This window comes from Erinaceus europaeus, chromosome 12 (assembly GCF_950295315.1).
Source record: "Erinaceus europaeus chromosome 12, mEriEur2.1, whole genome shotgun sequence".
NCBI classification, from domain to species: domain Eukaryota; kingdom Metazoa; phylum Chordata; class Mammalia; order Eulipotyphla; family Erinaceidae; genus Erinaceus; species Erinaceus europaeus.
The window spans coordinates 88,954,117-88,967,553 of record NC_080173.1 but is presented as its reverse complement, the minus strand read 5'-3'; the positions used below and the strand labels follow the sequence as shown (position 1 = coordinate 88,967,553).

At 43.6% G+C, this 13,437-nt stretch overlaps 1 protein-coding gene across 1 annotated transcript in view; it reads left to right on the top strand.

Annotated features, from left to right (window-relative positions):
* The window catches only part of LOC103113236 (myosin-3), a 32,709-nt gene that overhangs the window by 6,396 nt on the left and 12,876 nt on the right, over positions 1–13,437 (top strand). Inside the window, exons 7-21 of the mRNA XM_007522764.3 lie at positions 550–642; positions 2,131–2,194; positions 2,277–2,375; positions 4,107–4,210; positions 4,536–4,674; positions 6,147–6,265; positions 6,364–6,513; positions 7,958–8,128; positions 8,226–8,532; positions 8,649–8,719; positions 9,513–9,600; positions 10,081–10,198; positions 11,987–12,110; positions 12,217–12,353; positions 12,431–12,686. Coding sequence (XP_007522826.1) covers positions 550–642; positions 2,131–2,194; positions 2,277–2,375; positions 4,107–4,210; positions 4,536–4,674; positions 6,147–6,265; positions 6,364–6,513; positions 7,958–8,128; positions 8,226–8,532; positions 8,649–8,719; positions 9,513–9,600; positions 10,081–10,198; positions 11,987–12,110; positions 12,217–12,353; positions 12,431–12,686 — 2,040 coding nt within the window. The remainder of the gene's footprint in view (positions 1–549; positions 643–2,130; positions 2,195–2,276; positions 2,376–4,106; positions 4,211–4,535; positions 4,675–6,146; positions 6,266–6,363; positions 6,514–7,957; positions 8,129–8,225; positions 8,533–8,648; positions 8,720–9,512; positions 9,601–10,080; positions 10,199–11,986; positions 12,111–12,216; positions 12,354–12,430; positions 12,687–13,437) is intronic.

Below are 13,437 nucleotides of genomic sequence, written 5' to 3'. Positions count from 1 at the left end.
ATAGAGATTCCTGCAACCCTGCTTCACCACCTTCAAAGCTTTCCCTCTGCAGGTGGGGACCAGGGGCTTGAACCTGGGTCCTTGCATATTGTAACACGTGCTCTCAACTAGTTTTGCCATGACCCACCCCCCAACCTTTGTCTTAACTTCCAATTAAGAAGGTAAAGGGAGGTCACTCTCTCTTCTCCTTTTGAGGAAAGGAAAAGAGACCAGAATTTTAAATCATGAAGTCAGTTATCTTGGAGAACTCAGAATGGTTGATCATATTTGTTTTCCTATGACTTGTGAGAAACCATATGATTTCCTAGAATATATGGTTCTGAGGCTCTAGCAAGAAATTTTACCTGAAAACATCCTCAGAGATCTATTATGACAGAATCACATATACCAAACTGGAGAGAGTTACAGCATACACTTGCCCTTTGAAATGACTGTATTTTAACACTATGAAATGAATACAGACAGCCTAATAGCTAGCAGGAGTGACAGAACTGGGGAGCATATCTAATTTTCATTCTGTGGCCATTCCTTTCTTATTTCTTACACTAGGGGACTCTGGAAGATCAAATCATTAGCGCCAACCCGTTGCTGGAGGCCTTCGGGAACGCCAAGACTGTGAGGAATGACAATTCTTCCCGCTTTGTGAGTCTGAGTTTGGTGGAACTTAGTTTTTTTTTTTCTCAGTGGCCTACAAGACAGGCAAGGTTCCTAGCCTTACAGAGTTTACAATCTAGGAGAGATAGACACTAAAGCAACAAAACACATCAACAAGGCAATTTCAGATAATGATTCCTTCATGTGAAGTTCAGCTGAGTCTGTCACAGAGTAATCGGAAATCAGCTTTTTTCTTGTGTGGGGCTAGGAAGGAAGGCCTGGGGTTGAGGGGACTGCCTTTTGAACCTGAAGACCTGTAGAAGGAGACAGGAGAAGGGATCAACCAAGCAATATCCATTTGAAGTGGGGAAGGGTTTGATGTGGTCAAGAGACTTCAAGAAGGTCCATGTGGACCTCACCAATGTGTCCCAGAACCTCCCCTCCCCAGAGCCCCACCCCTCTAGGTATAGAGAGAAACAGGCCAAGGATCAACCTGCCAATGCCCATGCCCAGTGGAGAAGCACTTAAAGAAGTCAGAGATCCCACCTTCTTCACCCTATAAAGATGCTGTCCATACTCTCAGAAGGGGAGAAGTGATAGGAGGAAGATGACCAGAGGGTCTCTGAACTCCAACTCCATAAGGACCTGGAGAGAGATAAGATGGAAAAGGGATGGACATTCAGAAGTAATGAGAGCTATAGATGATATTTAGAAAGGAAGAGAAGGCAGGACCATAGGAAAAGAAGGGCAAAGACATACAAGTAGATAGATAATTATAGAAATAATAGTCAATCTATATCTACAACCTTGGGAGAACTATTGTAGTTTTTCCAGTGGAGGGAGTGGGGATACAGGACTCTGGTGGTGGGAATGGTATGTATTTCCACCCCGATTATCTCATAATTTTGCAAATCAATATCAAGTCACTAATAATTGCAACAAGATGAACTGGAAGTAAACCCCTTGAAGTGAAGCAGAGAGACAGACAAGAGACCTGGCCTCTTAGGTGTGTAGAAGCCATGAGACGGTACCTTGAGTTGTTTCAGGGAACTACTAAGGGATTTTTCTAGCATAGAAATGATAGTGCTTGGGCTGGGGAGATAGCATAACAGTTATGCAAATGCCTTAAAAGCCTGAGGCTCTGAGGTCTCAGGTTCAATCCCCAGCACCACCATAAGCCAGAACTTGACAGTGTTCTGATCTAATTTCTCTCAGTATCTTTCCCTCTGTATCTACTCTTTCTCATCAAAATAAAGTAAATGAAAATATTAAAAATAAAAAAGAAATGATAGTGCTTAATTTCTTTCTTTCTTTTCTTTTTTTTTTTTTTCCTTAATCATTCTAGTACTTTGTCAGTCGAATGGGGTAGGACAGTTTGGAGGCCACGTGGTATCAAGGGAATGGGGCTAAGAGAGGCACACTTAACCAGAAAGAGAAGAGGGGGGATGAAAGCATTCCATTAAACAATTAGAAAATGAAGATGTCCTCACCCAGGAGACTAAGTAGCCCTTCCGACTGATCCCCTTCCTCCTGCAGGGAAAGTTCATCCGAATCCATTTTGGTACCACTGGGAAGCTGGCCTCTGCAGATATCGAAACTTGTAAGTACATCACTGAGGTCAGCAGATGTGGCTGGATGAAGAAGAGCAGTTTTGGAAAACAGTCTTGTGTTTGTGTCCCTAGATCTGCTGGAAAAATCAAGGGTGACCTTTCAGCTGAAGGCTGAGAGAAGCTACCATATCTTCTACCAGATCCTTTCCAATAAGAAGCCTGAGCTCATAGGTGAGCAAGCCTCCAGCTGGGTTGGTCCTTGAGGCATTTTGCCTCTGCCGTGACTGGACCCAGAAAGTCGTATCTATATAGAAGCAATTTAACTGTCAATGGAGAGCATTTGTTTTAGAGGTGTGGCTATTTTGACAGTAATATCTCAATGTGAAGAAACCAAATAGAATGGAAAGCAGTAACATTAAATTACTGTCAATTCTGCATTATAAAACCTTCCCGCCAAGTGAGCAGTTAACTGTCCTTTGGTGCCCTCTAGTGTTCCAATAGAAAACTATTTGTACCAAGTGCTTTGAACTTCTTGCAAGAGCAGAAGTTATCCTGCCTTTTGTTCCAAATTTAACAGAAGTCCCTCTGCATTTTTTTTTTAAACCTTCTGGTCCTAACCCTGGAAAACAAGCTTCAGTGATTAACCAGGCAAAACTACTTTTTATTAATGTGAATTCAAGTCGTGACCCACACTCAGCCAGTTTCCCCAGTTAACTTCTCCACCCCATATAAATATGCACTACTCCCGTGTAAAGCAAATGAATTATTCAAATACCTCTAAGTGGTGGCTGAGGGGAAAGGGTGCATGTGTGAGGCCTTGGGCTTGACCTTTCCTTAAGCTTGTGACTGAATTATCCTCAGATCTCTCACTCATTTTCATTAAACAAATGAGTATTAAAAAAAAAAAGATCTTAGGAGTCAGGCGGTAGCGCAGTGGGTTAAGCACATGACACAAAGTGCAAGGACCGTCGGAAGGATCCCGGTTCCAGCCCCGGGCTCCCCACCTACAGGGGCTTCACTTCACAGGTGGTGAAGCAGGTTTGCAGGTGTCTATCTTTCTCTCCCCCTCTCTGTCTTACCCTCTTCTCTGCATTTCTCTTTGTCCTATCCAACAGCGACGACATCAATAACAACAACAATAACTACAACAATAAAAAACAAAGGCAACAAAGGGAATAAATATTAAAAAAAAAACCCAAACATTAAAAAAAAAAATCTCCCCTCTTGGGGCTGGGTGGTCCCACCTGGCTGAGCGCACATGTTACAATGTGCAAGGACCCGGGTTCGAGCCTCCAGTTCCCACCTGCAAGAGGAAAGCTTTGTAATGAGCCAAGTCTACAGGTGTCTCTCTGTCTCTCTTCCTCTCTACCTCCCCCTTTCCTCTCAATTTCTCTGTCTCAACCCAATGCTAAATAAATAAATAAAATATTTTTAAAATATGTCCCCTCTGGATTTCCATAGTGCCCAGGCACAATTCAAAATATTCCATAGGCTTTTCACTTAGCCACAACCTGAGTTTGGTAAGGCTGTTTAAAAGAAATTTCTACGAGAGGGGCCAGGTGGTAGTACACCTGGCTAAGTGTACATACTATAGTGCCCGAGGACCCAAGTTCAAGCCCCTGGTTCCCACCTGCAGGGGAGAGCTTCACAAGTGGTAAATCGGGCTGCAGGTACCTCTCTATTTCCCTCTCTCTCTTCCCCTGCCCTCAATTTCTCTCTGTATCTAATAAATACATAAAAATATAATAAACAAGAAACTTTTTTTAAAAAATGAAATCTCTGCTCTAATTTTAGTGATTTCCATCCATCTGGTTGCTAAAAAAAAAAAAAAAAAAAGAAATTTCTAAAGTTCAATTTGGGCTCCAGTAGGAGTCGTCTCAGCCTAGAATACAGGAGCTCAGACCACTGGGTAGATGTTTCCTTTGTATTCATGTGACCTCCTTTCTCTGTTCCTCCCTTCAGAGCTGCTGCTTATTACAACCAACCCTTACGACTACCCATTCATTAGCCAGGGTGAAATCCTTGTGGCCAGCATTGACGATGCTGAGGAGCTGTTGGCTACAGACGTGAGTTGAATCTAGACAAAAGATGTAAAACATTTTTCTTTCACCACTGGGTCAGTGGGTTGCCATGACATCTTGTTTTAACCATTTTATTTAAAAAATATTTTTTAAAATTTATTTTGGGTAGAAACAGAGAAATTGAGAGGGGGGAGGGAGAGATTGGGAAGGAGACAGAGAGCCACCTGCAGCTTTGCTTCACCGCTTGCAAAGCTTTCCCCCTGCAGATGGGGACTGGAGGCTCGAACCTGGGTCCTTGTGCATTGTAATGTGTGCGCTCAGGTGAGTGTGCCACTGCCCGGCCCCTTACAAGATGTCTTTTCAACACCAGAGCGCCATTGACATCTTGGGCTTCACTCCGGAAGAAAAATCTGGACTCTACAAGCTCACGGGGGCTGTGATGCACTATGGGAACATGAAGTTCAAGCAGAAGCAGCGTGAGGAGCAGGCAGAGCCTGACGGCACTGAAGGTATAACACTCCCCATGCAGGTCATTAGCCAGAGCATGATGGTGATTTCATTGAGATCATGTGTTACTTCCAGTGAAGCCATTCATCCTCCTTCCGCCTTGAGAAGTGACCTTTCTCAGGGCTCAGATACTTACATGCATTGTAACCGCTCTCTATTGGTCGACTCCCTGTGACGGCTCTGTTTCATGTGCCATGAGAATTGACCAGGTTTTCCCCAATCCAGTTGTGCCCTTTTCTATGATCTAACCTATTTCCTGGGTGACTTAGCCTTAACGGCTCACTTCCAGGCAATTTTGAGATGTGAATTGTAAAACACACTGTGACAAAGCTTGCCTGACTTTGAAATATCTAGATGCCTTTCAAAGTGGTTCTTCTGGGGAGTCGGGCTGTAGCGCAGCGGGTTAAGCGCAGGTGGCGCAAAGCACAAGGACCGGCATAAGGATCCCGGTTCAACCCCCGGCTCCCCACCTGCAGGGGAGTCGCTTCACAGGCGGTGAAGCAGGTCTGCAGGTGTCTATCTTTCTCTCCTCCTCTCTGTCTTCCCCTCCTCTCTCCATTTCTCTCTGTCCTATCCAACAATGACAACAACAATAATAACTACAACAATAAAACAACAAGGGCAACAAAAGGGAATAAATAAATAAAATAAATATTTAAAAAAAAACAATAAAGTGGTTCTTCTAGGGGTCGGATAGCGGTGCACCTGGTTGAGAGCACATGTTACAATGTGCAAGGACCCTGGTTTAAGCCCCCGGTGTCTCTGACTCTTTTCCTTTCTATCTCCCCCTTCCTCTTAATTTCTGGCTGTTTCTATCCAATAAATAAATAAAGATAATAAATTTAAAAAAAATTGGAAAAAACTTTGAAAACAAAAGTGGTTCTTCTAGGGGACTGGGCAGTGGCTCACACATTACCATGTGCAAGGACTAGGAGTCAAGCCCTCAGTCCCCATCTGCAGGGAAAGCTTCACAAGCAGTGAAGAGGACTGCAGATCTCTCTCTCTCTCTCTCTCTCTCTCTCTCATTCTTTCTTTCCCTATCTGTCAGTCTCCCCTTACCCTGTTTGTTTCCTTTCCCCTCTCAATTTCTCTCTGTTCTATAAAAAAATACAGAGAGGGGGGCCTGGTGGTAGCACACCCATATAGTGCGAAGTGCAAGGACCAGCACAAGGATCCTGGTTCGAGCCCCTGGCTCCCCACCTGTAGGGGGGTCGCTTTGCAAGTGGTGAAGCAGGTCTGCAGGTGTCTATCTCTCTCTCCCTCTCTGTCTTCCCTTCCTCTCTCCATTTCTCTCTGTCCCATCCAACAACAACAGCAATAACAACAACAATAAAATGGGAAAAAATGGCTGCCAGGAGCAGTGGATTCTTAGTGCAGGACACCAAGCCCTTGGAGGGGGGGGGGGGGGGGAATGGCTTTCCTACTTTACTAAGTATCAAGGGTTTCCCTTTACGGTGTTTCTTTTTCCTGCCAGTGGCTGACAAGACAGCCTATCTGATGGGCCTGAACTCTTCAGACCTCTTGAAAGCTTTGTGCTTCCCCAGGGTGAAAGTTGGGAATGAGTATGTCACCAAAGGCCAAACTGTGGATCAGGTAAGGAAGTGCTGGATGAATCTGAAGGGAAACAGGTAGCTGACTGCCACTGCCTCTTCATCTGCCTGCAGACTCACTAGTTGGTCTTCCCCTCACAGGTGCACCATGCTGTCAATGCCCTTTCCAAATCAGTTTATGAAAAGTTGTTCTTGTGGATGGTCACCCGCATCAACCAGCAACTGGATACAAAACTGCCAAGACAGCATTTCATAGGTGTTTTGGACATTGCAGGCTTTGAGATCTTTGAGGTCTGTATCACTAATATATATGGTTTCTTTAAAAAAATTTTTTAAATTATTTTAATTTTCATCTTTATTTATTGGATAGAGACAGCCAGAAATCAAAAGGGAAAGGGGAGATAGAAAGGGAGAGAGAAAGAGAGACACCTGCAGCACTGCTTCACCGCTCGCAAAGCTTTTCCCCTGCAGGGGGAGACTGGGGGCTCCAACCCTGGTGCTTATGCATTGTAACAGGTGCTCTCAACCAGGTACGCCACCACCCGACCCCAACATTTATGTTTTGATATCACTTTATATGAAGGAAAGATGTCAAAGTGAGCAATGTGGTATAGCATGAATCTTCTAGGAAATTCAGGTGGGCTAGGTTAGAAGAGAAGTACGGGGTGGGGAGATAGCACCGTGCTTATGCAAAAAGACTTTTGTGCCTCAGACTTCAAAGTCCCATGTTCAGTCCCCTGCACCACCATAAGCCACAGATGAGCAGTGCTCTGGTATCTCTCTTTCCTTTTCCATCTCTTTATCTCTCTCTCTCTCACTAAAATAAAACAAAATATTTTTCTAAAAAAATAAGAAATGAGGAGAAATACCATGTTAAGAGAATTGGTATCATTTAAAGAAATAGAAAAACTGTATCAGATGAAATTTTAAAGGGCAACTTTATTTAATTAATTAATTTATTTAGCCTCCAGGGTTATCACTGGGGCTCAGTGACTACACTGTGAATCTTCTTCTTCTGTGGCCATTTTTTAGATTTTTTTTTGATAGAACTGAGATAAATTGAGTGGGAAGGGGAAGATAGAGAGGCAGAGAGACAGAGAGACACCTGCAGACCTGTTTCACCACGAGTGAAGTGACCCCCCCCTGTAGGTGGGGAGCTGCAGTCTTGAACCATGATCCTTGTGTGGGTCCTTGAGCTTGGTACTATGTGTGCTTAACCGCCATATACCACCGCCTGACCCCCAAAGGACAACTTTACATGGATAAAAGAAGAGACTAAATGTGATCATTGATTTATGGGGAGGCAAGCTGATAATTTGACTATGAAGCAGTGTACAGTGTTTTACAAAAATATCCCATTGGGTGGGATAGAAGTTTAGACCGTTTGCCAAAGCATATGTTTGGTATCTATCAAATACAGGACATGTAGGTGAAGGAAATGGCATTTTACATAAGTCGCATCAAACAGAAACTGCTAAATAAGGCAGACAGTGGCCAGTACACAGGAAAAAAAAAATTCTGATTATGGGAACTCCAGAGAAGGGTAAACATTTTCTACTTAGAAGTTTGAAGGAGGAAGATGTGATCAGAGCTAGACCTTGACTATGACCCTATCTGACAACACCAAGACATTGGCCTGAAGCAGCGTGGAGGAAGGCTGATTGAGCTTTGATGTGTTTTTTTGAAAGGAGTCTGACTTCTAACTTCTAACATGAACATTGCATTTTGGTTTTAGTATAACAGCCTGGAGCAGCTGTGCATCAACTTCACCAATGAGAAGCTGCAACAGTTCTTCAACCACCACATGTTTGTGCTGGAGCAGGAGGAGTACAAGAAGGAAGGCATCGAGTGGACCTTCATCGACTTCGGGATGGACCTGGCTGCCTGCATCGAGCTCATTGAGAAGGTGTCTTATTTCCCCACTTAGTATATCTGGTATACCCTCTTGCCCATCATCACAGTTCATATTTAATTCACTTGCATTTGGCCTTGCTTCCTTCCAGCCTATGGGCATCTTCTCCATCTTGGAGGAGGAGTGCATGTTCCCTAAGGCCACAGACACCTCCTTCAAGAATAAACTCTATGACCAGCACCTGGGCAAGTCCAACAACTTCCAGAAGCCCAAGGTGGTCAAGGGCAAGGCTGAGGCCCACTTCTCGCTGATACACTATGCCGGCACTGTGGACTACAGCGTCTCAGGCTGGCTGGAGAAGAACAAGGACCCCCTGAATGAGACTGTGGTGGGCCTGTACCAGAAGTCCTCCAACCGGCTCCTAGCCCACCTCTATGCCACCTTTGCCACAACAGATGGTAAAAGACTCTACAGATCACCTTCAATTCAAACCTTCTTCCTTCATTCAGGCCATGGGAATGAAAATCTCTTTCTAAATCTTCTAACTTCATATCCCATCTCTTATGTCTTTCAGCTGACAGTGGAAAGAAGAAAGTTGCCAAAAAGAAGGGCTCTTCCTTCCAAACTGTCTCAGCCCTCTTCAGGGTAAGAAAACACAAGCGCATTTGCTGGTGATTGATTAAGACATCTCAGAATGAGCAACATAGAGATTCAAGAATAGTAATGTGGTCTTAATATGACTTCTGTCACTTAGCAAATGTGACAATATGATAATGTATAGGTAAGATATAATAACTTTAGGACCAGAATTTAGCTAATATTGTCTGTTGTTGCATCTGGGATGATTGTCCTGGGAGCTAAGGCCTCACTCAGCATGATGTTTCTGATTCACCTGGGGGAAACAGGTAACGACATCTCACACTCCCAGCAGAGCTTGATACATCCTTGGAGTTGGTTTCTGGGGTTACTTTGTGCTTGGTTAGTCTCTGGCTCACTGTGAAGCAAAGAGTTATATTTGTTATTTGCCCACACCACTATCTGCATGACTACTAAAAGACTTAAATAGTTCCATGGTTCTTTAGCATTTAGGACAAGTTTAAAATGTGTCATTTTTCTCTTTCTTTAAATATTTTTTTCATTTTATTCCGTGGGACAGAGAAAAATTGAGAGGGGGAAGGGGAAATAGAGAGGGAGAGAAAAGATAGACACCTGCAGTCCTGCATCGACACTTGTGAAGCATCCCCCTTTCAGGTGGGGAGCAGGGGCTCGAACCTGGATCCTTGCACAGGTCCTTGCATTCAGTGCAATGTGCACTTACCCGGCTATACCACTGCTGTGTCGTCCCCCCCCCCCCATACCTTATTTTCCTTATGAAGTATCTCTGTCTTTGTAGAAGTGTATACCAGATTGTTAAGTTTATCTTTTTTTTTTCTTTTAGGAAAACCTGAACAAGTTGATGTCAAATTTAAGAACTACTCACCCTCACTTTGTGCGGTGTATAATTCCCAACGAAAGCAAAACCCCTGGTAAGACATCTGCTGGTTCTCTAGACAATGTTATTATTATTATTATTATTATTATTATTATTATTATTATTATTATTATTATTTTTGCCTCCAGGGTTATTGCTGGGACTCGGTGCCTGCACTATAAATCCACTGCTCCTGGAGGCTATTTTATCCATTTTGTTGCCCTTGTTGATTATCATTGTTGTTATCATTGTTGTTGCCACTGCTGTCAACATTGTTGGGTAGGACAGAGAGAAATGGAGAGAGGAGGGGAAGACAGAGAGGGGGAGAGAAAGACAGACACCTGCAGACCTGCTTCACTGCCTGTGAAGTGACTCCCCTGCAGGTGGGGAGCCAGGGGCTAGAACCGGGATCCCTATGCCAATCCCTGCGCTTTGCGCCATCTGCGCTTAACCCACTGCGCTACCGCCCAGCCCTCGATGATGTTATTTTTAAAGAAGTTCAGTGTGAAGCTGATGTTTCTGGCTTCTTTCTCAGGGGCTATGGAACACAGCCTCGTCCTGCACCAGCTGAGGTGTAATGGTGTCCTGGAGGGCATCCGTATTTGCCGGAAGGGGTTCCCAAACAGGATTCTCTATGGGGATTTTAAACAAAGGTATGTAACTAAAACATTCTGCCAATTGATGCTTGGACATGGAACCATGCCAACTCCTTCCTTCCCACAGTGAAAACTTCACATATAACTCACATTTATAAGTTCCTTAAATCTTGACTCCTACTCTAGATTGTTGTTGGGTGGTAATCTTACAAATAGCATCAAGGGTTGATTAGTACATATTATGCAGATTACATGTATTACTTACTGTGTTCTTACAGCAAAGTAAGACAGGAAGAAAAAAATATTAGAATAATCAGTGCATCTCTCTGGCAGATCTGAAGCAGCAATGCTTCCTGTGAAGTTTCCACTATAGATGCAAAAGACACATGATCGCATTCTCTGTGTGATTGAGGCAACTATGATTGAATTGAGAAATAGAGAAGAAAAACACAGATGATGACCTTGTAAAAAATATAGTAGGGAGTCAGGCACGTGGCGCTAAGCGCAATGACAGGCGTAAGGATACTGCTCCCCACCTGCAGGGAAGTCACTTCACAGGTGGTGAAGCAAGTCTGCAGGTGTCTATCTTTCTCTCCCCCTGTCTTCCCCTCCTCTCTCTGTTTCTCTCTGTCCCATATAACACTGACAACATCAACAACAACAACAATAATAACTACAACAACAATAAGAAAACAAGGGGAACAAAGGGAAAATAAATAAAAAAATAGTGCATTTTGCTCCAAAGATGAATCTAAAATATGAGTTTACAACAAATGTTGGAAAATTACTATCGTATACCTTTTTTTAAATGGTTGGTTACACTTATAAGAACTATAGGATTAAAACTAATTTCAGTTTATTTTTAGACTCATCATCTGGTCCTCTTGCACTGAGGGAGGGGAGAGATCATGAAAGGAAACTACATGTATGGTATTCTGCTGTGTTTCTTGATACCATCAGTTTACAGGGTTTCAAGAAAATTCCATGCAGATGAATCCATGCAGTTCAAACCCATGTTGTTCAAGTGTAAATTATAATTATTATTGTTTTAAAAATATTTATGTATTTATTCCCTTTTGTTGCCCTTGTTGTTTTATTGTTGTAGTTATGATTGATGTCATTGTTGTTGGATAGGACAGAGAGAAATGGAGAGAGGCGGGAAGACAGGGGGGGGGGGAGAGAAAGACAGATACCTGCAGACCTACTTCACTGCCTGTGAAGTGACTCCCCTGCAGGTGGGGAGCCATGGGCTTAAACCGGGATCCTTACCCTGGTCCTTGCTTTTGCACCACCTGCGCTTAACCTGCTTACTGACTGACTCCCCAATTATAATTTTTTTTTTAATTTAAGAGACATTAACAAAACCATAGAATAAGAGGGGTACAAGTCCGCACAATTCCCATAACCCGATCTCCACATCCCACCCCCACCCCTGATACCCTTCCCATTCTCTGTCTCTCTGGGAGTATGGATCCAGGGTCATTATTATTTTTAAAGAGATGGATTTGAGAGGGATAAATATGAATATGAAATGACCCATTTCGATAGAACTGTTACAGACATCGTAGGATAAATAATCTACTCAATTAAGGAATGATTAACACTTCTTCCACACTTTCTCAGAAGCTTACCTGATATACAATATGGCAGAAAAAGACCTGGCTTAAAAAGGTCAGGAGGTCTATATCCTCATCCTCTCTTCAGCAGTGTGACACTGAGCCAACTTCTTTCCCTCTCTGCACCTTAACTCTTCTCATCTTTTAAGAAGAGAAGCCTTAACTGAATGGTCTCCAAGGTCTACGCCTTTCTGATAGTCTCTGATTGATTCTCTGTCTGCAATGGCAGATACCGAGTCTTGAATGCCAGTGCTATCCCTGAGGGACAGTTCATTGACAGCAAGAAAGCTTGTGAAAAGCTATTGGCTTCCATCGATATTGACCAAACCCAGTACAAATTTGGGCACACCAAGGTAATGCATCGATTTGTGACAGCTGTTGATCTTGAGCCCCTTACACCCTTTTTCATTAAAACTGACTCGCATCATGCTCCTTCTCCTCCTCCTCTTTCTCTCAAAGGTGTTCTTCAAGGCTGGGTTGTTGGGAACCCTGGAAGAAATGCGAGATGACCGGTTGGCTAAGCTGATCACCCGCACACAAGCTGTGTGCAGAGGGTTTCTCATGCGTGTGGAATTCCAGAAGATGGTGCAGAGGAGGTCTCTGTTCAAACGTGAGCTCCTTGGGGGGAAAGTGGTCCGTCTTTCTTAGAAGTAACTGATATTTTTGTCTTTAGGGAGTCCATCTTCTGCATCCAGTATAACATCCGCTCATTCATGAATGTCAAGCACTGGCCCTGGATGAAGCTATATTTCAAGATCAAGCCTCTTCTCAAGAGTGCAGAGACGGAGAAGGAGATGGCCACCATGAAGGAAGAATTCCAGAAGACCAAAGATGAACTGGCCAAGTCAGAGGCAAAAAGGAAGGAACTGGAGGAAAAATTGGTGACTCTAGTACAAGAGAAGAATGACCTACAGCTCCAAGTACAAGCTGTATGTATTTAGCTTTATGATTATGATTTTAGATTTTATTTATTTTTCTTTTCTGCCTCCAGGGTTATCGCTGGGGCTCAGTGCCTGCACTGTGAATCCACTGCTCCTGGAGGCCATTTTCTCCATTTTGTTGCCCTGTTGTTATCGCTGTTGTTGTTGGATAGGATAGAGAGAAATAGAAGAAGGGAAGACAGAGAAGGGGAGAGAAAAATAGACACCTGCAGACCTGCTTCACTACTTGTGATGTGACCCCTCTGCAGGTGGGGTGCTGTGGGGCTTGAACCAGGATCCTTAAGCCGGTCCTTGGGCTTTGCACCATGTGCACTTAACCTGCTGCACTACCGCCCAACCTCTAGATTTGATTTTTTTAAAAATTTTTTTATATTTATTTATTTTCCCTTTTGTTGCCCTTTTTTTTATTGTTGTAGTTATTGTTGTTGTTATGGATGTCGTCATTGTTAGACAGGACAGAGAGAAATGGAGAGAAGAGAGGAAGACAGAGGGGAGAGAAAGATAGACACCTGCAGATCTGCTTCACCGCCTGTGAAGCGACTCCCCTGCAGGTGGGGAGCTGGGGGCTCAAACTGGGATCCTTACGCCGGTCCTTGTGCTTTGCGCCATGTGCGCTTAACCCACTGCGCTACGGCCTGACGCCCTAGATTTGATTTTTTAAGGGAAGCTTTATTTTCTGCTTTTTAGATGGAATGCTTCATGAAAGGATTTGACATATACAATGAAATGCCACAAGCTT